General features: G+C 42.1%; 1 protein-coding gene across 5 annotated transcripts in view; it reads right to left on the minus strand.

Moving 5' to 3' along the window:
* The window catches only part of Mtus1 (microtubule associated scaffold protein 1), a 143,338-nt gene that overhangs the window by 60,124 nt on the left and 59,664 nt on the right, over nucleotides 1-23,550 (minus strand). For 3 of the 5 annotated variants that reach the window (XM_029480460.1, XM_021170971.2, XM_021170972.2), the window contains exons 4-5: nucleotides 7,073-7,204; nucleotides 671-802 (exon numbers count right to left, since the gene is read on the minus strand). In XM_029480460.1, the coding sequence (XP_029336320.1) occupies nucleotides 671-802; nucleotides 7,073-7,204 (264 nt within the window). Of the gene's footprint in view, nucleotides 1-670; nucleotides 803-5,044; nucleotides 5,288-7,072; nucleotides 7,205-23,550 lie in introns of those variants that run through there. The other 2 variants (XM_029480461.1, XM_021170973.2) reach the window with 2 other exon arrangements.

Here is a 23,550-nt window from a genome sequence, read left to right on the forward strand (position 1 = left end):
TCTCTCAGCAGCCGCATCGAGTGCAAGGTGAACGATACAAAAGGATCAGGCACAAATGGCTGGGAGCAAAGCAGAAAAAGACCATGGTCTTAAACAAGGCAAACAGGTAACAGACATGAACCACAAGCATAGAGATGAAATAAGACATGCCCCTTGTTTCTCTCTTTCATCTAGAAGGTTATCCTAGAAGACCTGAACACCAGTTCTTCTCGTTATTGTCTCTGGACATCTCTGCTCTACCAGCTAGTTTCTGAAATTTATTTCTTATTTTATGAGATGGGTGTTTTGTGTGTGTGTGTGTGGGGGGGGTATCAGTGCAGCCCAAGAGAAAGAGTATCAGATTCCCCGGAACTGGAATTACAGATGGTTGTTAGCCACTATATGGGTGCTCAGAATTGAACCTGGGTCCTTTGCGAGACCAGTCAGTGCTCTTAACCGCTGAGTCACCTCTACCTGTTGATTTTTACTATTGGGCTCCATCTGTCTATAGAATTTGGAATTCTTGGGGAGTAAGAACATCTCATTGTTAACATTTATTTTATTTTCTTACTCACACCCAGTGTTTAAATATATAATTGTTAAATGTACCATAAGCCTACTTGTCAAAATTTAACCTCCTGAAAGCCAACGAGTTTAAAAGTATTCCTTCTAATCACAATGAAGACAATACCTTTTGGAGAAGTTTTGAGCAAGTGCGAGTGAGCCCTGGGTACCAAAGGCTTCAGATACAAGGGTCCTGACCCATTCTGAAATGCTTGTTTGGGAGGTTTCTCTTCATATTTGTTGATGGCAGCATGACCACCTATAACGAAATGGAAAAGAACATCTTATTTAGTATATAAATACAATAGCAGCCCCTAATATTTGTTCCAAAGAGACTACAATTTGATAACAATTACCAAGTACCAAGAATGCAGAGGCAGTTACTGGCCTCAAGTATGCAAAATAAATGTTCCCAGAATGCAAAAGCAAAAACAAACAAACAAAAAATACATTTTGTTCCTGGGCAATTTATGCACATTTCCAGCTTGGCATTTTATTCCAGAGAGGTGGAAGATAAATGGCCGCCCATGCTGCCTAGTAAACATTCCTAGTACATACACAGGTAAGAAGCATTCCTCTCAAGGAAGATGACACAGACTGTAAGCAGCCAATGCTAATGAAGTAAAAAAAAAAAAAAAGAAAGAAAAACAATCAGACAAAATCCTCAGTGGCTTCAAGAGTAAGATCTGGTATTTCAGAGCTAGACTGTCAGCATCCACTCTGTTACACAGGTCCTCAACCTCAAACTGAAAAAACACAAAAAGACTCTCACCTAAGTAATGAAAACCACCTATAAGAAAACACAAAATTTCCTAAAGACACTAAAGAACCTGACCTAATTTCGGCCAACACATAATTCTAGGCATCTACTTTTAATCTACCATATAATAAATAAATCATAATTTCTTTCTGGTATAGAATGCCCCACATGAATGAATTATGTGTCACCCTGGTTCAGGAGCCATGTTAGCATCCCTGTATCGCTTTGATTTCAGTCTATGCACTGTGAAGCAAGAGTATAAATTACCAACTTCATACATGCCTTTTGTTCACAAATTATCAACATGAACATAGATGTTTTTCACTAGGCTAAATGACCTCATCCCCACCAACAATGCCCACACACATGCCCCCCCCCCCCCCCCCCCCCCCCCACACACACACACAGAGGCTGTCCTGGCCCTTACCCAGCATCTGTGCACTGAGCCATCTGTTAACTCCCCTTATACCTGGACGACATTCCTAATATTAGATCAACACAAATCCACCCTCCTGCTAGCAAGCTTCTGCCTAGTTCCTGTCCTGATTTCTGATTCTCACCTTGCTTAGAACTTAGGGAATAGGGCTTTCTAAACTTGGCAGGATGTTAGCGGACACGGTGGTCCAACATTCTAAAGGACGCATGGAACAATGGCACTAACCTTTCAGAGTGTGTATTTTTAGATATGATATGTGGGCATTGGATTGCAGTAGGTGTTTAACTGACTTGGATCCAATCCAAGGGAGTCCCTTTTGTTATTACAGTTGGATTTTAGACTTGCTCTTCTTAGAGCAACTTTGGTTACACTCAGCAGCGAGGTAAGTCAATTGTTCTAACTTTGAAAAATGAAACCCAGCTTAGCTTATGAACAGGATATAAGATTCCCCCTAAGTCTGGATGCATGCTTCACTTTTTTGAGCCTTACTCACAAAGGGCTCTCGCTTACAAAGAACTTAGTGAACGAATTCCTCACTGACATGAAGGAGGCCCCCAGCTACTGGCCTCATACCACAGTAGACACCGGCTTGGAAGAAATCTACCTGAGTGGTTCTCTCGAGGGCTCACTATGGCAATAGATCTAGCACCAGATTCCATCAACTTCTGAACACACCAGCATCAATATTCATATCTCAAGGATAAGAGACACTGGGCTCAGATACATATGTGTGTAGTGTGTGTGTGTACACATATATATGTATATATATTTACATTTACATATTTATATGAAATATGTGTTAAATATTCATACTCCATGATTATCCATTGTATGATCACCCAACTTTACCAGCTGTAATAAGCTGAACACACCTTTATGACCTAACATGTAAATATTCTCTCCATTTTCTAAGCACATTCCTCTTGGCTGGCACACTGCTTTTCACTAAGTTCCAACTTGAAGACTGACTACGCCAGGGCCAAGAAGTGGGAGCAGGTGGGTAGGGGGGCAGGGCAGGGGAAGGGTACAGGGAACTTTTGGGATAGCATTTGAAATGTAAATAAAGAAAATATCTAATAAAATAAAAAAGACGAGGACGACTGACTGACTACTACAATGAGGCGGGAGGCCCTCGAAGCGTTTCTCCTTCCTTCCCACTCAGCTCCTACCATTGTGGCTGGCCCAGAATCCTGTCGATTTCCAACTGTTGCCTCACTCGGAGCTGCCTATTCCAATGGTCTCTTGGTTATGCTACAACGGGTTTTTCTAAAATCCCTATTTTCATATCCCCAGCCCAGGAAATGTTGCAAGTGGAATAAGAAACGGAGAAGACAGGACGTGGAGAGAGAATGCATTGAACGTTTCAGAAAAATCTAAGCAGAAGAAGGAATTTGCCCACTCTAAAGAGTTTCTCTCTTCGGTCTCAACGTTGGCTTGTGAGCTAGCATGTCTTAATACATTCTGGCATCTAGTTAAATGAGTTTTTGTTTTTTTATTAAACTCCCTGTATCTGCACAGAAATAAAAACTCTGATTTCTGAAACTCTTTGTAAATCAGCTTAACGCTCTGCTCTGCTCTGCTCCCGATCATCTGCCTACCTGGCTTTAAGTCAAATCACGGACGTCTAAAGTTCAAAAGCAGAAATCACAAGAATGTCTCATATGCCCCACATAGAGATAGTGAAAGAGAGCAGGCAAGACTGAGAGTTATCTGAATATTTCCCCCAGAAGTAATCCCTTCAGAGGGTATGCACTCTAGCATGCCTTAGAAGACGGAGACAGCACTATCCGCTGCCCACCTCTCTCTATTCACCTGTGTCAGACATCACTAGTCAAAAACCCTTTTTCTCTGAGCCTGGAGGCAGCCAGTTCTTATCGACTGCCCGGTGTTGACGGATATGACCATACTCACTAACCATTTTTGCCACAAGAGAAACAAAACTGAGTGTCGGGAAGACTCATCCTTTCTGCCCACTTAGTTGCTTTCCTTCCAAGAGACGGGGCGGCACCATGGTACTGCAGTGAAAAAAAGGTGTCAGGTGCATACGGCTGGGAGGATGCTGACCGTGGTCCACGTCTCCCTTTCCGTTCATCAGGTTTAATAGAAACCAGAACAAGCCCCAGGTGAGTGTACCCTTTCCTGTCACTTCCTGTCAGCCAGGCTGCCACCCAAGTGCAGGAGAGGATGGCCCATTTCTTTATTTAGTCTTTCGGATCTCCTATTGCAGATAGAGTGCAAGCAAACAGCTTTGGTTTGCATCTCTGCCATTGCCACACACCATCTGTCCTCAAAAATAAACATGCTTTTGTGGCCAAAGGGAAAGGGGAAGGAAATCTCTGGTCTCCATAGTCCTGCTAATGTGGCAAAACTACTTTCTCAAGACCTGCTTCCAAGTTGCACAATGATCTCTCTCATTTGGTACAGAAAACCACTGCACAATCTTTACACGGATATCTTTACACTAATTTTTCCTATGTACTCATTAAAAAAATAAAACCTGAGAAACCCTCAGATATAAGAAAAATTGTCGTATACACCTCCTTTCAACCAACTTATAACTCGGAAACATTGTTTCTAAGGATCCCCAAGGGCCAAGGGCCAGATGCCAATTTCCCAACAGCACTGTGCTGTGGATTTCTTAACAGACACCACTAACAATGCAACATCACAAAGCAAAAGGAGGCAAAGGAGGCAAGGGTAGCCCCCTCATAGAGGCTCCAGTGTTGGAGCTGTCAGTCATGATATGCCAGCTAAAGATTAAGGGACCCCTCCATAACAGCAGCAAGATGATTTTGGTTCAAAATGATTTTTTTCATATCTTAAGGCAGTTTAAAAAAAAACGCATACACATTTAATACTATTATGTGAATCGTATATTAATTATAACTGAAGAAAAAAAAATCTGACCCTTTCATTTAAATTCTAAGGAAATATTTTTCTACATCTGCCAATCACACACTCCAAACAGTATTTAGTCAGAAATTAAATCATCAAACAGCCTTTAAATCAGAAATTAAATCATCAAATGGTCTTTGGTAATAGGATAACATCATACCAAGAACATTGATAAGCTGAATTATAATTGGTTTAAGCCCCCAAACCCAGAAAACACACAATAAAATTGGTTCCCAACAGATCCATTCACATCTTAAATATATATAAATACAACCACGAAACACCACAGTCAACATAAATTGCAAGCAACAACAAAGCTAATAACCAAGCGGGCCTAGAAATCAATTTATTTAATAAAAATTTAAGCATGCTTACAAAACAAAGAATCAAATGAGAAACCGTCGACCTACTTTTTTTCCTAGTAAGCGTGGCTAACAAAGGAATTATACAAAAGCTGTAGGATCCCACGACAAGCAGTGCCAGTAAGGTAGCATCGTACTGCCTTTCTAAGCCAGCCGGGGGTGTGAGTGTAGAATTGATAAAGATCGTTGAAGAAATATCAGTTTCTGTACAACTGCGAAATCCTCCTGGTATAGTCATTTAAAAAGGAACAAAGCAAGCTCAGGCAGGAAAAGCTGCAGCCATGTTCATGCATCCCTCATGCTTGCTCCCAGTCAATTAGAATGGGGAGGGGGAGAACTGTAAGCCGCCAGGCACTACACGGAACAGATTAAACCAGCTGCACGACAGACTAAGAAAGACTCGCAGACGTGCATGCTTAATCTGTAAGGGGCATGCGTGGCCACTAGACAGGCTCTGCGGGTACACGGGGAAACCCTTTTGTTAACAGACAAAAAGAAAGGACAAAGGCATTTTGAAACCTCCTTGGCAGGGTCAGACAGGCTACTGGGGCAGTGGCCAGTTCAACATGGCTGTTCGACAGAAAACCCAGAGTGTGATATTATGGAATGTGTCTGCTCCGAGCGTCACAAACTCCATCATTATGGCTTTCAGGGTTTTCTGGTGATTCTATCAGGGTGGTTTGTTTTGTTTTGTTTTTGTTTTAATTTGCACTTTAGGACAAAGAAGTCTAGATGGGAGCCGAATTCACAATAACAACAAATGCTAGTCATATTTTCAGGTTCACAGAGAATTAATTACCTGTTAGCATAAACCCTTTGGGGTTTTCCCCCACCCCTTTAAAATTTCAAACAATAAATACATACAAAAATAATAACCCTCTTTAATTTTAAGTAACATACTCTAGTATTTGTCAAGTGCCACTACGCAGATACTATGTGCCTATGAGACCAGCCTCTGCATTCAGTGACCTGTCTGAAATGGGTCCTTTGCCATTAACTCAATGCCTATTGTCTATGATCCATCCTGTCACATACTTGCTGTGTGACTTTGATCTGGTAATAGTCTCTGAGCCTCCAGTTAAGTCTCCTAAAAGTCCAAGGTAAAGACCAAGGTTTTGGGGTGGAAGCAGTGGAGTAATGGAGCATGTATGAGTATGGTAGCTCTGTTGCTGGTCTACACCCAAAGAGTTTGATGACTCTGGCCCCATTCCCCACCTCCACCCCACCCACACACACAAAAGACATACATTTGTAAAGCAAAGAGCTCACATCTCCAACTCTTCCTCACAAATGTATATCATCTGTCTCTTTCTCCTCCGCTGCTTTTTATTATTCATAAGGCTATTTCTCTGTCACCTATATCCCTCCCTGTACCTATTAGGATCCTAGGCACAGTGGGCCCTCCAAAGTTGTTTGTCTTAACTCATTCATGGATTATTTCATGAGGAAATTTGAGAAGGGGGGAAACAAAACAAAAAGCTCTCTTCTGAATGCATCTTTTGAATAAAGGGGGAGAAGTCTTTTGGGGGGAAAAAAGAGCTTAGCTTCTTTGCTCACTCGACATGAAGAAAATGGAATGTACAAAAACTTTCAGAGTATTCCCCTGAGTTTAACTTATTTATGATTAAACTTAAAGCTGTATAGTTTGTACCACCCTGCAGCTGGCATCTAAAGCGGAAGTTTACAAAGCACTTCCACAAGACACTCTTTAGAAAACCAAACCAAACCAAACCACAGTGATGGTTTTCCTGATCTCAAGCTGGATTACAAGAGCCCCAGCCACTATTCTTTTCCAAACAGCCCGGCAAACATGTCAGCTCGAATAATGTACTTTCAGTTCCTTTATATAGCACCTGCCAGATATACATAACCATTTCAGGGTTCCCGGGAGGTTCATTCAAAGAAATCTATTCCTAAAAACTTGTTTCCAGGTCAAACCTTCTGAGTAATTACAAAGAAACAATGTGTAAAATTCCCACTAAGATACAGAGACAAAATTAATTATTTGTGGACCACTGGCTTTGCCTATGTCTACTGTCTCAACCACCCACAAAAGGTGACATCAGTCTGACTTACAGTCACTGCTGTAGGCGCTCAGGTCGCTGTGGGTGCTTCCTGCCCTGCATATCAAGGATGCTTCGGATATAGGAAGTGGTCTAGGCAAATTCACCCAAGAAGAGAGTGCAGTTTTCAAGCATGGAGGCTTTCCTTGGGATTTAAAAAAAAAAAAAAAAAAAAAAGAGTTTCTATCTATTGTGAAAACTTGTACTTTAAGCTGGTACACTCAAACTTCTCTACCGACCACGGAGTTGTCAGGATGCAAAATTAATGTTCAACGCTATGATGCTTCAGATGAGAGAGACACAAAAGCCGCACACACACTTACTTCTTTTGAATAATTCAGAAGCAGAAGAGCGGAAATGATGAAGCAATTAGGCTATGAGAAGTGTGGCTATAAGGCTCAAGTAATTAACTCACACATCTCTGATGTGCAAAAAGGATGAGGGGAAAAAAAACCATTTAAGAAAGAAGCCTTTGGTAAAACCGTGATCAAAGCATCTGATCTGATGTGATACCTTTCCCTTTAACACTAAAATAATCAGATTGCTCTGTGAGCACATGAAGTGGCCATATTTAAAAAGAAATAAACGAAGATTTAAAAGCACTCAAAGCAAAAAAACACGGTTGGGAGAAAGCTTTCATTAAATAAAAAATGTTTGGAGCTGAACAGCAGGTGGCGCTATGCTCATTCTTTCTCCCCTTCCCCCACTCCCCGTTCCTCTTTCATCTTTCCAGTTGATTTGCCAAACTTGATGTGAGGAATGCTTTTCACTCAAATTTTTAAAACTGCGTTGCTGGAAACAAACAAACAAACAAAAGGCATACATACTTGCCAAACAATTGTTTTGATCAGAACTTTTCAAACACGCTCACCCCTTGAGAAGTCTATTTGATGTGCTTTATGCTCTACTCAAGGACTTAGTGGAGACTGAACCTCAATTCCTCAAGCTCCGCCCCATCCTCTTTCTGAAGACCAGATCCACTCACGCTGAATTCCTTATTGTGTTTCAACATCGTGGATGCTCTGGCTTACTCTCGCTTCCCTTTCATTAGGCAATCTTCAAATCACTGGGATCATGCCTATATCATCTCCGGATATCCTGGCACCGAGTGGCCCTATGCGAGCTATGCAGGTAGCATCACAGCCCTCGAGTGCATCAAGGGTTGGAAAGACCTTTGACAAAAATGATGCTGTCACATTTTACCAATGGCAGGCAAATAAGGTGACGGTGGCAAAACATTATTTATGTTCACTGGTGTGTCCCAGCACATGACAGAGCACTCACCTAGCATGCACGAGGCCCTGGGTTCAAGGCCAGGTACCTTGAAAAAAAAAATCCATTAAAACTAAGCTAAGCTGTTAAGAATTCTGGCTTCTTCACAAGCCACCCCTGCCAGGTCAGGCTTCCCCCTTGCTGTTCTGGTTTTTGCTCATACCTCCTACTGGCTTCCTGAGCTCGATCTGGGTGAAGACTCTGAGAGCAGAAGCATTCCTAATTCAACTCTGTCCCTTGGACTTTACAAAGCAAGGAGTAGAGAGTGAGCTGCAACAGGTGTCTGCTGAAATCAGTGTCCTTCCCATGCCATGAGACATTTAATCGCCCATTTTACAAGGCAATTTGACTCTTAAGTCTATTAATTAAATACAAGTCCTTACTAACAGGTACAGCAAGTGTTACATGTTCAAACACCCATTCCGCTTTTGTTTCTCGTGCCAACCTTTTTCACTGGCTTTAGGAGGAATGGAAAAGCAGATCTTTAGAATACAAGTTTATCAAACTGCTACCCTGTTGGGAAAAAAAAAAAATCCAGATAGATGGAGTCAACTCCAAAATCAAAGGTCCAGGGATCAAATTTTCTGGGCCACAGCTACAACGTAGTCAAAACTTAGCAAGCTCGGAAGATACAGGATTCCTTGGAAGTGTGCTTCCTGGCACTGCCTCTGGAAACCCCAGAGACTTCCAGATCTTTCCTAGTGTGCCTCCTGAGACCTACACCATGCTCACTAACACACAGCCTGCCCAGAAGCACACGCACCCATACTCGGTCACCAGCCCCTTACCTGCCCTAGCCCATGTTCCTTAGGAAGGTTTCAAGGGAACTCTTGATCTCCCAACCCACCCACCCTCTCCCTTCCACCTATTTCTCTAAAAGCTTAACTTTGAAAAGCAGAGTCTTGCTCTGTTGTCCAGCTTCCTGGGCTCAGGCAATCCTCCTGCTTCAGCCTCCAGGGCACTTGCCTCTATACCCAGTTTGCAGGTATGTGTGTGTTCATGTGGATGCCCATGTGGGCAGGAGGTGCCTGTACACAGCTACTCCTGCACATGGAGGCTATGACTACTCGTATTGATTTTTTTTTTTTTTTTTGAGACAGGGTCCTTCATTGGCCTGGAGTTTGTCAGTTAGGCTAGGCTGATTGATCAGTGAGCCCCCGAGGGTATGACCNTAGGCTGATTGATCAGTGAGCCCCCGAGGGTATGACCTGTCTCTGCTTCCCCAGCCTGGCTTTCTTTTCTTTTTTTTTTTTTTTTTTTTTGGTTTTTTTCGAGACAGGGTTTCTCTGTATAGTCCTGGCTGTCCTGGAGCTCACTTTGTAGACCAGGCTGGCCTCGAACTCAGAAATCCGCCTTCCTCTGCCTCCCGAGTGCTGGGATTAAAGGCGTGCGCCACCACGCCCGGCCAGCCTGGCTTTCTTATGTAGATGCTAGATATTGGACACAGGTCCTCATGCTTGCATGGCAAGTACTTTACCAACTGAGGTATCTTCTCCCTCTCTACCCAATGTCACGCATTTAATGCTGCGGCTAGTCCTAGTAGTTATTAGTCATGCTGTCACAAAAGCAACTTGGATGAATAAACAGCTGTCTTGGGCCACGCGTCTGAATGGGGCAGTGGCACTGATGCCTAATCATAGTCCCTCCACTGTGCCATGGGTAAGCAGCATCCCAGGTAGTGAGACTGATGCCTAACCATTGTCCCTCTGCTGTGCCATGGAAAAGCTGCATCCCAGTTAGAGGAAGAAGAACCAGAGACAGAGGTAGCCAAGTTCAAGTCCCAGCCTGAGCTGCTAGGAGAAGTTGCCCACATAGAAACAGTGAATGTCTTAACAGGCAGTGTTTCACCAAGACTCCTCTTGTTTCTCTTGGTGCTAAGTGTAAGCTAAGGGACTCATATAAGAAAGCCCATGTCAATCACGGACGCTACAGAAAGGCCCTTGGTATCATGGGAGTAAAATGAGAGTTGCACTGCCCAAGTACCAAACTTTTTTACAATTTTATATCAAAATCACTTTATTCTAATTAACTCACAAAAACAGCTGGTTTAAGGTGGTCACTCAAGCACTTGGGCAGTCCTGAGCTCTATGCAGCTCTGCGGACTTCTACACTCAGATTGGAAGGGCCATTTGCAAACAATGGCACTCCACAAAGGATTTTTCTAATTTCTCTACCAATTATGTTTATAGACAGGTCCGTCATAAAAAAGAAAAAAAGGGGGGGGGGGAACTGGGAAAAATAGCTTTATGTTTTCTGATGAGTGTTCTCTTTGCCCATGTGAGGATCGTCTTCATCATCTACGGCCTCCCTGGGTCTCCTTTATAAATGCTACACTATACACACACACACACATAAACACACACACAAACACACACACAAACACACACAATTTTCATCTACACTGTAGGCTTGGATTTGCATATGAGGAAGCTCATGTGATTCTTTTCTGAGTTTGGGTGAACTCAGTATATTTTATAACTCCATCCATTTTTTTCTGGAAGTTTCAAGATTTCACTTTTCTTTACAGTTGAATAATATTCAATAATATATAGTACCACATTTTCCTTATCTGTCTGTTGATAGCCATATCTAGGTTGATTCTCCTTCCTCGCTATTGTGAATAGCACGGTAATAAAACACGGTCTCTCTAGTAGAGTGTGGAATTCTCCAAGTATGTGCCCAGGAGTGGAATAGCTGGGACACAGGGCAGTTCTATTATTATTTTTACAAACTTCCAAACTGATTTCCAAATAATGTATTGATTTGCAGTCCCACACACAATAAGTGGGAATTTCTCCAAATCCCCACCAACACTTATCAGTTTTCGTCACGCCAGCCATTCTGACTGAAGTAAGGCTGTGTCTCAGAGTAGTCTTAATTTATATTCTTCTGATGATTAGGGATATTGAACACTTAAATAATTAGTCTTCTGTGTGTCTTCTAAGAAGTGTTCATTCTGTCAGATTGGCAGTATTATTTCCCTGGTGTTTAATTTTTGCAGTTCATTAGAGATAAACGTCCTGTCTAAGTGTAGGTGATAAAGATTTTCTCCCATTCTGCGAGCTGTTTGGCCCACAGTCGATGGCTTCTTTCGCTGTGCATAATCTCAAGAAATCACATTTGTTGATTCTTGGCCCTGGTTCCTGTGTTACCGCGCTCTGTTCAGAAATGGGTGGCTCACCCCTATGCCTTTTCTCTAATAACTTCACATTATGAATTAAGAGCTTTTGATCTACTTTGAGTTGATTTTTGTACAGGCTGAATGATACAGACCTAACTTCACTCTTCAGCAGATGGGTATCTTAAGATTTGTCAACATCAAATTCGTCCATTGGTTTAAGGGCATATTCTCATACTAAGCTGTCTTTCTTTGTCGTTCTATCTCCGCTTTATAATTTGAGGTTAAGATGGTGACACTTCCAGCCATGCTCCTTGGCTCCTTTGGATTGCTTTGGTTATTCATGGTCTTTTTTTTTTTTTTTAAGTTCCATATGAATTATGACTATTTAATTCTTAGCCTGTGAAATAGGACATTGGAATTTTGATGGATATTACGATACATATGTAGATTCACTTTTGTAATTATAACTGTTTTCACAACATTAGTTCAAGTTCAAGAGCGAGAAAGAAGAAAAATATCACACAGGAAGTTTAAATTTATAATGAAACAGTTGCAGAAAAACATACTGCAGTATAATGGGAGTATCATGGGGTCTGCCAAGATTGAGTGTACTAGGAAAGGAAAAGGCGTGGGTGAGAAGATCTCCATTCCCTCATCATTATCATTTAAACATTTATTAGTATGGATTTTCTCTAGATGGCAAGCACAGTTAACAATGAAAAGTCATAAATGCAGAAGTCAATGGGGACCACATTCAAACAAACACACGACTCCCAGTACAAAGTGGATCCAGCAACCAAGAAAGGAGAAACTGGACGGACAAGGTAGATTCCAGTAGCTGTGTGGTGAGTCCATCTGCAAGCAGTAGCTCGTCATCCACCCTTTTCTTTCACTCAAGAAGGACACTAAGTCAATGCCTGCATTCATAGCTTGTATCTGGTTACTATGAAGACAGCCACTTTACTAGTGCAAAGTCATGATTTCCTAAGAGATATGCTTCCTAGGGCTGGAAAGGAAAGCCAAAGAATGAGCTCCCCAGTGGCCCTCCTTTGTCTTCCCCTTCTATGAAATACTTTATGCTCCAAGAGAAAGCCCCAGGGCCTTTGACAGTGCATTGCCAGTCTCCCAATGCTGACTCAGCCTGGGAAAGGTAAGTGAGTCCACACTGCAAGAGAAACACCTTCAAAGGAATGACAGCAATTCCCGGAGCCACAAAACATCTACCAGCCAAAGTGATTTCCCATCTCTGAACGATCAAGCAGACATGAACAGGGACTTAACAAAGCTGTGAGAGACTTTTCAACATCATCATAAAGCATATCACAGTTCACATTTGATAAAATGTATGGCTTGTATAGATGAGATTCAGTTATATGAAAGAAAGAGAGAGAGAGATCGGGGGAGGCAGGAGAGAACGAGATTGGGGGAAGAAGAAAGAAAGTTAGAAAGAATGAGAATCTACTACAATGTTACCTACAATGGACAACACAGACCACTCTTTAAAAAAGATCTGGGCTATGAAATCACATGGGAGTGTGTATTATACAAGTGTTTACTTGCTGAGCCAGGAAGGTAACTTGCAAAAAAAAAAAAAAAGCGATCACAAAAGCACAGGCGTGTGTATCAGAAACATCTGACAAAAGTTTGCAAAGAAAAGTGTAAACTAGGAAAGTCACTGTGGCCCATGACACAGCACCTGGTGCTCTGGAGGGTCCATTCTTAGTGGGACCACAGATGACAGGGTAAAGAAAAGAGCAACGATGTCGGAGATGTGGGTATTTCACAACTGGGAGAGAGATGCCACTAAATGCCAGATGGGAACTTTAAACCTGAACTTTGGTAGTGAATATAGTGGAGAGATGGAGAGAGGCATGGAAGGTTCAGTATCTGAATCAGAATTCTGATCATATGGTAGAAGACAGGCCTTGTCCAAAGGGAAGAGTAGAGAAATGGCGTAGAGATTAGGAGGCAGCCATACTTGCCTGAGCAAAGGGTATGGGAATTTTTTCTAGACCATGAGAAGGTGACTGAGGTCACTTGGTAACATTTAAATATTAATAAGGTGGGCAATCAGCAGGGGCACTCAGGAAGATAAAGTGCTAAATGAATGTGGGGTTCAAACACAAAACATAACCCCTTTATGGCTATGGTTATAATGTCAGCTCTTTACATGCAACTACATAAAAAAGACCTTTATAGTAATTATCTACAGTAACTAGGAATTAGAAAATTAAAGTAAAACCCAAAGCAATAACAAATAGAAAGCTATAATAGAAATAAATTACACTATTCTCAAAATGACAGCTGTATATTCAATTGCAATTAACTCTAACGGGTCAAATGCTTTCATTAGCAATGTACATCTAATAAATTAGTTTCATTGGAGACTATGAATTATTAATGTAATATTAAATGTTCTTCAAATAAAACCAATAGGCTACTTATAAATAAACTTACAAACTAAGCAACAGCTTTTGTGTTTGTTGGAAAAAAGCTTCTTAAATGGTCTTTTAGCGACCGGCGGTGGTGGCACACGCCTTTAATCCCAGCACTTGGGAGACAGAGGCAGGCGAATTTCTGAGTTCAAGGCCAGCCTGGTCTACAAAGTGAGTTCCAGGACAGCCAGGACTACACAGAGAAACCCTGTCTGGAAAAAACAACAACAAAAAACCAACCCCCCCAAAAAAACAAAACAAAAAAAGGTCTTTTAGCAACAAAAGTTATACACATGGACAAATATATACATATACCCTGTTCTTTCCAAATTCACCCAAAGATAGATTTGAATGTGAATACAGGCTAACTTTCCCCCAAATTAATATTATAATCTAATGCTATTTTAAAGTGATCTATTTTTAAAATGGTGCTAAGAAAAAATTTTTAAATTTTAATAATTAAGGCCCAAATAGCTTTAAAATTCTAGAAGAGAGAGAGAGAGAGAGAGAGAGAGAGAGAGAGAGAGAGAGAGAAAGACCATGACTCAAACGCAAAACATCCAAGCAATTAAATTTAAAAATAGGCAAAGGACTTAGAGACATCTCCACAGAAGGTACACAGGTGGTCAATAGGCATGTACCAAGATGCAAGCCACTCAGCATCCTTGTGCAGTGGAGAAATGCAAATGCAAACACTGAGAAACAGCCTCACACCCACTAGGATGACCAGGATAAAACATCAAACACTGGTGAGCATGTAGAATACCTTTGTGAATACAAACCAGGGAGTAGCCACTGTGCAGCATAGCATGAGGAGTTCCTCAAAAACATTAAATCTATTTACCATACCATCCTGCAACCTCATATCTAGATGAGAACCCAGAAGAGGTGAAAGCAGGGGATTTACCATATGTTAACACCCATGTTAGCAGCAGGAAAAGTCATGGTAACCCAAATTCGGAAGCCACCAAAGTAATCATGGGCAGATGTGTTCATCTGGTGTAAACAGACATAGGAGGGATTATTATTCAGCTTTAGAAAGCAAGGAAATGTTGACAAGGACACAATGTGAATTAGGTTGACGACATGATGCTAAGCCTCATTAAGTTAATCACAAAGGAAAATTCTCACATGATTAGCCTTCGGTGAGCTTCATGGAACATGTAAAGTCATAGGGACAGAAAGAATCAGGCCAATTGCCAAAGGGTGGGAGAAAGGGAGACTTAGGAAGTAAGGTTTAAATTTTTAATGGACTAATCAGAGCAGGCAAATGTCTGAGAAACAGGAATGGCGGCTCCACACTACTATAATGGGAATGTGCTCAACACTACAGGATCTATCTATGCAGAGCACTTTCATCATTAAAAACCAAAGCTTTCTATATTGTAATTGACACACAGCTATACAGATTAATATATTTATATATGAATATCAGAAAGAAAATTCAGGGTACGGTAAGGGAGGGGATTTCAATCCAAAAAAATTGTACCCATTTGTATTGAGATTTTTATACAAATTAAAATTTGAACAATACCATGGCGCGCGGTTAAAAGACACAATCTAGAATCCAACAGCTCACTTTACGTCCATCTCCACCAGACATGGCTGGGGGCAGGTCACTTAACTACTCTGGGCTTCTTGCCTCCTTGTGTCTGAGCATGATTATAGCTGCGTCATTTCATGGGGCCTCTCACTGGCCAAACAAATGTCTTAGAAATGTATCTGGTAAAGAGTGGCATGCGAATACTAGCTCCTTGCTCTGACTGGCCGCCAACATACGTTGTATAAAAAAGCAAGATATTTGAAATGAAACCATAAAATTATTAACTGAGTATATGTCACTTTCCGGTTTAAGGTGGTCTCGTTATTATATACAGAAATAGGAAACGTAAAAAAATAATATTAATAATCACTAGCTACAAAGTTAACAGTCAGGTAGTAGCAATGGGACAAATAGCGGGGCCAACTCAAATCATCTGCTCCAAAACACAAGTTAACAAAAGCCCTAATGGGTAAGCAAAGTCAGGACAACATTTAAGGCTGTGCTCCTGTCTCTAACACCTTTTTTGGCTACCCAGCTGCTAGTTTTACTCTCTATCCCCAGGACTCCCATAGAGAAGAAAAACTGAAGCTGAATCCTTGTTTCCTGACCTCTTCTGATATAAGGAGTGATCATCATCTCTGCTTGGGGCCAAGAAGATCTGAGAAGAAGAATGCTGTGCACAACTAGGTTGCCTCCCCAAGCAACACAGCCAGGCATGTGAAGACAGAGCCACTACCCAAGGACACTGCCCTTGGCTTCCAGCCTTTGAGAACAGTAGCAAGAGTTTGTGGTGGGTGGAACTTTTGGCGACCATGTTTTAACTGATTTTTTGTCATTAAGACAATAGGCTGAGCAGGAAGGGTGGACAGACAATAAACAGGAGGTGACATTATTTAATCACCAAACATAGAATGGCCTTTCTCCAGGCCTCCTTTAAATTAGATGTATAGCCTTGTGTGTTAAGGCAATTGTGACTACCTGCTTCAAACTGCTCTTACTGGCCCTACTAAGCTGTCTGTAGTGGTCGATGTAGGTAACTGACTCTTCTGTTGTCTCTCCTGACTGCCTTCCCTCTTCTATCTCTGGCAATCCCTTGTTGACCCTTCTTTAGGATTTCTCCTCAGCCTCTATTTTAAGCTTGGAAGTTCCAGACAGGTGCCCTTGGCCACATTTCCATGTGCTGTGTGTGCTTTGGTGTCCTCAGTACCTACAAGCTGCTGAATCTGAAATCTGTAACCCTCGACCGAGCTCCTCCAGACTACACACTTACAGGTACTACTCCATATCTGTCTTATATCTACTCAACTTAGTATCTCTTGTATTCACTGTTCTCTAGCACATAAGTGAATCTACATGTACTCAATAAATATTTAAGTACCAAGTTATAGGCCAATTAAAATACCATTTTGCACCCTTCCTAAAGATGAATCTCTGGAAAGAACTTCAGAAACAACAAAATACTGGCAAGAGCTTTGGAAAAAATTCTTCTGTCATCGGAGGTGCTGCATGGGCTTGCATGCTTTTTCTGAATGGCAACTCAATAAAGTGTACCCAAAGCGTTAACAATGTCCACACCCTTGAGTCCACCCAGAGGAATGTATTCAGAAATGCCTGACCAGAATAGGTATGCCTGTACAAAGTTCTTCTGTGGAGTAGAGTGGTGGAGATCTGGAAACCTCTGGAAATGGTCAAAAACAGCCTAAAACCATGGAAGACAGCTGTTATAGATTGAACATGTCTCCCAGAATATGTGTTGAAAAAAACAAAACAAGCCAATGCAGCCTCATGAGGAGATGGGGCTGGGAGAATTCTGGACTCAATAATACAGTGGCTCTCAGCCTTCCTAATGCTGTGACCCTTTAATTCAGCTCCTCATACTGTGGTGAACTGCCATAAAATTATTTCATCACTACTTCATAACTGTAATTTTGCTACTTTGAGGAATGGTAATGTGAATATCTAATATGAATCATAATGCAGGTTATCTGATGTACAACCCCCAAAGAGGTCACGCCCCACAGGTTGAAATTTGCCTTCATAGTAGAATAAGGCTGTCCTGCTAGTGCGTGGTGACTGGACAGCAGGCTCTTTCTGCAGGCGAGTTTGATCCCCTCTAGCATGTTTATTCTCCCACACTCCCTTGCTCTGTGTCTTTTGCAGGGGATAACATCAGGACCATATTCTTGGACTCCCCATCCTTTAGACTACATGCCAAATTAATTTCTATTGTTTACAGATTACACATCCTGTGGTATTCTCTTATACCATGCTACACATACTAGAACCACCCTACGAATAGACAAACAGTACATGCAGAAAATGTAGTCACTGAAAACCATGGTACTAATAAAATTTAGAAATTGTAAACATGGGGCTGGAGAAATGGGTCTTAGTTAAGAGCACTGGCTGCTCTCCCGGAGGGCCTGCGTTCAATTCCCAGCATCCACATGGTGGCTCACAGCCAGCTATAATGGGATGCAGTGTGCATGCAGACAGAGTATTCACATATATAAAATATGCAAATAAACCAATATTGAAACCGCAGATTCATCAGGTACCTTGTTAACAAAAAGTGCCATCCAGTAATTAGGTGACTGCTGGTCCTTCACAATGGATTTCTATAAGTAGATGGTACATAATACGCCTGTAAACAGCTTTATTCAATGCATAGGAATACTAGCCATATATTTGGACACCAGAAGTTGTTATTATGAGTGGTAGTGAGCTGAAAGAGTTCCACCCCCCTCCGACTTTCCACTCAAAATGCCACCCACCTTTAAAATAACTACTAAAATGGGAAGAGTAGAAAACTGAAAAGCTACCCAAATCAACCAATTAAAATTCAAAGCATTAAGGAAGTCAAACCATCCCGGCGAGCTTTGCTTGAACACTTGCCCTATGTTCTATATTACAGACCTAGCTTCTGTATTTCCTGACTTCTCTGGTTGGCAGCCAGAACACCGATCCATAAACACTAGAACACTCACTGACCATCCACCTCCCTCTGTGTTTCCAGTCTCTCTGCCCTGATCTTGTCCCTAACCGTTACAATCTCTTCTGTCTAGTCTTCAAATCCATGTGTGGCCTCATTTTTATTTCTGGCTTTTGTTTGTTTGCTAGGCTTGGTTTTTGAGATGGTGTCTCTGTAGCTCCAATCTGGGGCAATCTCCTTGTCTCTACCTACCAAGAGCTTCAGTTACAGGCACAAACCACCACACCTACCCTACTGGGGGTTTTAAGCATCAGAAAGTACCAACATCAATTAAGGTTGACCTTTAAGCCAAGTAAGGGTGCAAGCCAATGTCTCAATTCCCATGCTGTTATTTGTACAAGTGCTGCTAGTTACCTTCTTTTCTGTTAGAAGAACAAATGAAATGAAAAGAATTCCTTGTCTCCCTGACTCGGCTATTAGGAACCATGGTGTGCACCCCACCACTTTTCTAGGTTTGGATTATGACATATAACCAGTCGCTGTCCAACCAGATGTTAACTAACTCCCTTCCAGAACACAGGGTTTCAGCTCCACTCTGTGCTTATATACTGCTAAATGTGACTTCAGGATTTAGCCACAATAATGTTCTCCTAGTAGGCAGGGCATAAGAAACTACCTTTGGCGTAACCACCACAGCTTGCTTAGATTCAAAGGTAAGCTGACATCACGAAGCCACAGCAGCACCGGTGAGTCACAACACAAACACTCCCAGTCCCAAGAGGGGTAATTTGACAGAGAAACAAGAACATCTACAAAGCAACTTTCTCACGATGCCTTGAATCCCACAGAAGCGTGGTGTTGATGGTAGTGCTGTCGGTACCTGTCTCTGCGAGCACTTTCACAAGGATCGGCCGTTTCAGAGTGGGGATTAAACAAAAATAACTTCCTTAGTCACCGGCCTGGGAACCTGAGAGAACATTCAAAATTCAGAATGCAATTAAAAAAAAAAAAAAAAAAGACTCGGAGGGGCATGAGTGCATCCTTCCCCAGCTTTCCAGAAAAAGTTGGACAGGGTCTTTCTACGGTTACCAGGGAATTTGTTTAGCATCCAGCACTTACACTGAGGATCCAAAAAGGAATGGAGGAAGAGAGTGGGGCGGGGCTCAGTAGTACAACCGTTCTATTAGCACACACAGGTCTTGGGGACAACCCCAGCACCAAAACCACAACCACCGAAGACAGCTTCAAGGTTCATTAGAAGGCGAGTTCACAACAGAACTCCTCTGAACAGGTAGCTTACTAAGACTTGGGCATTGATCACCGTCCTGGGTTTATGTCCTTTCCTAGGGTTACAAGAAAATGAATGAGCAATTAAAGTCTCTGGAAACTCTTGGGGTGAATCATCTCTGCCCATCAAAGTGAGCTGGAAAGAGAAGCAAAGCTATCTCCCTCACTTCTAACCTCTATCTAGTCTCACCAATCTAATATCCACACACTCCCGCATCCCCTCTACTTCAAAGATAAACTCTTTGCAAGCCGCCCTACTGTGACTTTTTCAATGCCCGACCATTGGTCTCAAGCCTCCCTGCTCTTTTGGAAGAGGCTTGCTTAACATCGTCTTAAGTCGGAAACATGCATCTACCTTTCGAAGTACTTTGGAGGCATGTGTCTTGGGTTAGGGTCTTACTGCTGTGAACAGACACCATGACCAAGGCAAGTCTTATAAAGGACAATATATATTTGGGGCTGGCTCACAGGTTCAGACCACCTAATCGTGCCAATCCCTGGGCCAAGCATATACAAACCATCACAGCAAGTATTTTCTGAAAACCTTTTCTTGCTCTCTTCCTAATTTTGACTTATGACCTCTCCCTGGATACATACAACCATCTCAAATACAAATCTATAGGCATACCCTTGAGACCCTTCTCTACTAAGCAGGCAAATCAGGACATCCATGATATTTTAAATACATGTTCTATTTCCTATTCCCCGAACACTGGAAGAGTTTCAGGATTTGCATCTAGGTGACTAGAATTCATCTAACTCCAGCTCCCTTGAAACAGAAGGTCAACTCTCACTGATCTCAAACCACGGTCTAGTCTAGAACCTGCCAGATACACCATAGCCTTTCAGAAGCCCTGCTGATGCCAGCAACCTTGTCTACTAACACACTCCCATGGACACACTGGAAGATCAGCTGATAATGCCCCCATTCTCCTCCAGTCTTCCCTTAGGCTGAGTTGGTTTCCTCTCTGTACTGCAGCTACTCAGTGCTTTGTCTAAGTCCTCCATCAAAGCTAGCTAAAGGACATTTTAAATGCCTGTTACATAACAAGTACATTGTGCTGAGTACTGGGGAATATAAAAATAACTCATCCTTGGACTCTGTCCTATGGATGTGAGTTTGGCAGGAGACAGGTATGTAAGAAAATCACCACACAGCATAGTACACAGTCTAGGTGGTCGGGACATCAGCTGAGAATGCTCAGCTTGGACAAGCCTCTCTCCAGTCCCCATCCCCGAATTATAAAGGATGCTGACTTAATCACATTTGTAGTCTCAGAATCTAGTGGACTGCCAAACATAACGGGTACTCTTATTGGCTAATAGGCTGCAGGGTGACACGTCACACATCCCGCTCTAAGCAATCTTCTCCCAATTAGTACTGAGAACTGTGGGACACATCAAGAAAGACTAAATTCACAGTGACAATGTTGGGGAGGAAGGCGCATGCTTTCCCTGTGCTTAGAAGCCCTACTTGCTCCAGCTTCAGCCTCTGTCCCTTCTCCAGCCCCTCTATAAATGGTTGTTATTGCACAGTTCCCTGGGACCCACATACAAGCTTTGCTGAACTGCCTGATGACTCTGCCTAGGAAGTCCCTCACCCACGTGCTTTCCTACATTTCCAACTGTGTGCTCAGTTCTCCCAGTGAGGTCTTTCTTGACAATGTATAATCTAGCTCTGAGCTATTCTCTCTCCTACACTTATCGCTCACTGGATTGTCTACTAAACAGTTCACTCACTTGTTTTCTAGTTTCCTCATTTTGAGTATAAGAATCACCAGGGCAGAAGTTGTCTGTCTCTTTCCTGTGTATTCATGGAAGGAGGGATAGTGGAGTTTGGGACGGATCTCACACGATAGCCCAGGCTGGCCTAGAATTAATAATTCTTCTGTTACTAGCCTCTGAGCACCAGGATTCTATGTGTGTTCAACTCCACCTGGCTGTGGGGATTTTTTTTCCCCTTTTGGAGTTCTTTATCTCTAATACCAAGCACAGATGCCAGCATGAATAAGCAGTCACTAGGCCATTGTCAGATTTATATAACCTTTAATGCAGCCATGTTAGGTAATGAACATGTGTATGGACAAGGCCTAACAACAAAACTTAGGTCATCAGTGTAGCCCTATTCCCAGACTCCACTCATTATTAGCTGTGTAATTTTGGTAGTTACTTGAGCTTGCAAACCTTCAGGTGCTTCATGTGGAGATGGGATAACCACTGCACTTACCCCTCACCAGCTGTGAGACTGTACACACAAGAAAGCTTGGGATCCGGCCCGCCACACTATAACTGCGCTCCTCCCCAGCCCATCAGTTCCTATTAATATTGCAGTAGAAGTCCCCAGACACACATGAACATGTGTTGTAGGTAGTTACAGATCCAGGAATACCTGTTACTAACTCTGAAAGACTAACATACTGATAATTTGTAGTTTTTAATAACTAATGGACATAAAAGAGGAAATGTATACTTTTAACACCTCCCTCAAATGTAGAAAACACTATACAATTTTTATAGATTTTAAATTATTTCAAATGCTGAATAAGTGAAAAAAGGGGGCATATACAAACGAAGACGCTGTACAACTCAATGAAAAGAAAAACTCACAGCAACAGACAAGTCATTACAAGTTCTGGATGTACTAGGAAGGGATTTATTAACCCAAAATAAATATGATGGGTTAACTCACTCCCAAACGCTCTTTCTCTAGAGTAAAAACCAAAACCCACCCACTGCAAACAGCCCTTACTCAGCCCTTTGGGTAGCTTTTGGTTGGTGCCAGAGGGCTGATCAGGCTACCTAGCGCAGATAAATGTTCCAAGGAAGAGAGGGTGTCCTATCCTGCCTTGGTCACCCTGCACTTCACACGGGTCTCCGAGGGGACAGCTTACACTACCCAGAGAGGCACAACCATAGCAACCCAAATCAGTCCAAACTGAAAGGAGTGGCTAGTGACTCTCTGTAGACACCAGGTCGGACCAGAGCACAATGGACCTCCTGGCTGAGCACTTCCTCTATTCCATTAGTTTTCAATAATCCTATAGAAAGAAGTATTTATGTCATAGAAAACTGAGAAGATGGCTTAAAGCCCAGGACCTAAGAAGCCCACAGTCCCTCAGACATTTAGCTGAGGACAAAACAATTTTTTCTATGTTCAAAACTGTGTGATAGCATCAGGCCAAGAGCTTAGAGTGTCATGGCCTGCTTTGAATCCACCTCTGCTCTTTCCCGCAGCAAAACCTCAGTGTATGTATGTCCCTGAACTTACCCATGTTGGGCTCCTAGTTCTTACATTGGAAATAAGCCTCAGAAAAATCACAGTGAGTGTTACATAAACTCAAGAGGTCAGATGATTAAGTTAGAGCCTAGAAACTGGCATACATACATTTAATTGAGCCAGCTGATATCATCAGCGTGGTAATAACTGGCTAGGAAAATTCCCATCATTATCTAATCATATTTAATTGAGTTTATTAACAAAACAAAAACAAAACAGAGCCGGGGATCTAGTCCAGTGGAAGAGCACTTGCCTAGCATGCTCAAGGACCAACCGGTGTTCCCAAGTTCAATCCTTACCACCACCATCAACAACAAAACCCACACACTGAAAGAGCAAAGTACTTGGGTGTGACTTACTTTATATTCTGAGATCATATACACATTTCCATATTTGACGACATGTGAAATGGAGGTACCCCAATTGTAACTGAAGTGTGATAGTCAGTTTAAAGCTTTTTTAAAAGAAATGTTATTTTGACTCCAGGTCTGACTCTCTGCTTGGTTTTCTAAGAGGATTTATTGAAAGCCCCACCTTGGCTGGATAGCTGCAGCCAGTTACCTTTCCGCCAGCAAGACTGGGAGGGGCCAGGGGCTTCCATTTGGTTTCGGTTTGCAGATGCAC

The sequence above is a fragment of the Mus caroli genome, chromosome 8, assembly GCF_900094665.2.
Source record: "Mus caroli chromosome 8, CAROLI_EIJ_v1.1, whole genome shotgun sequence".
Lineage (NCBI taxonomy): Eukaryota > Metazoa > Chordata > Mammalia > Rodentia > Muridae > Mus > Mus caroli.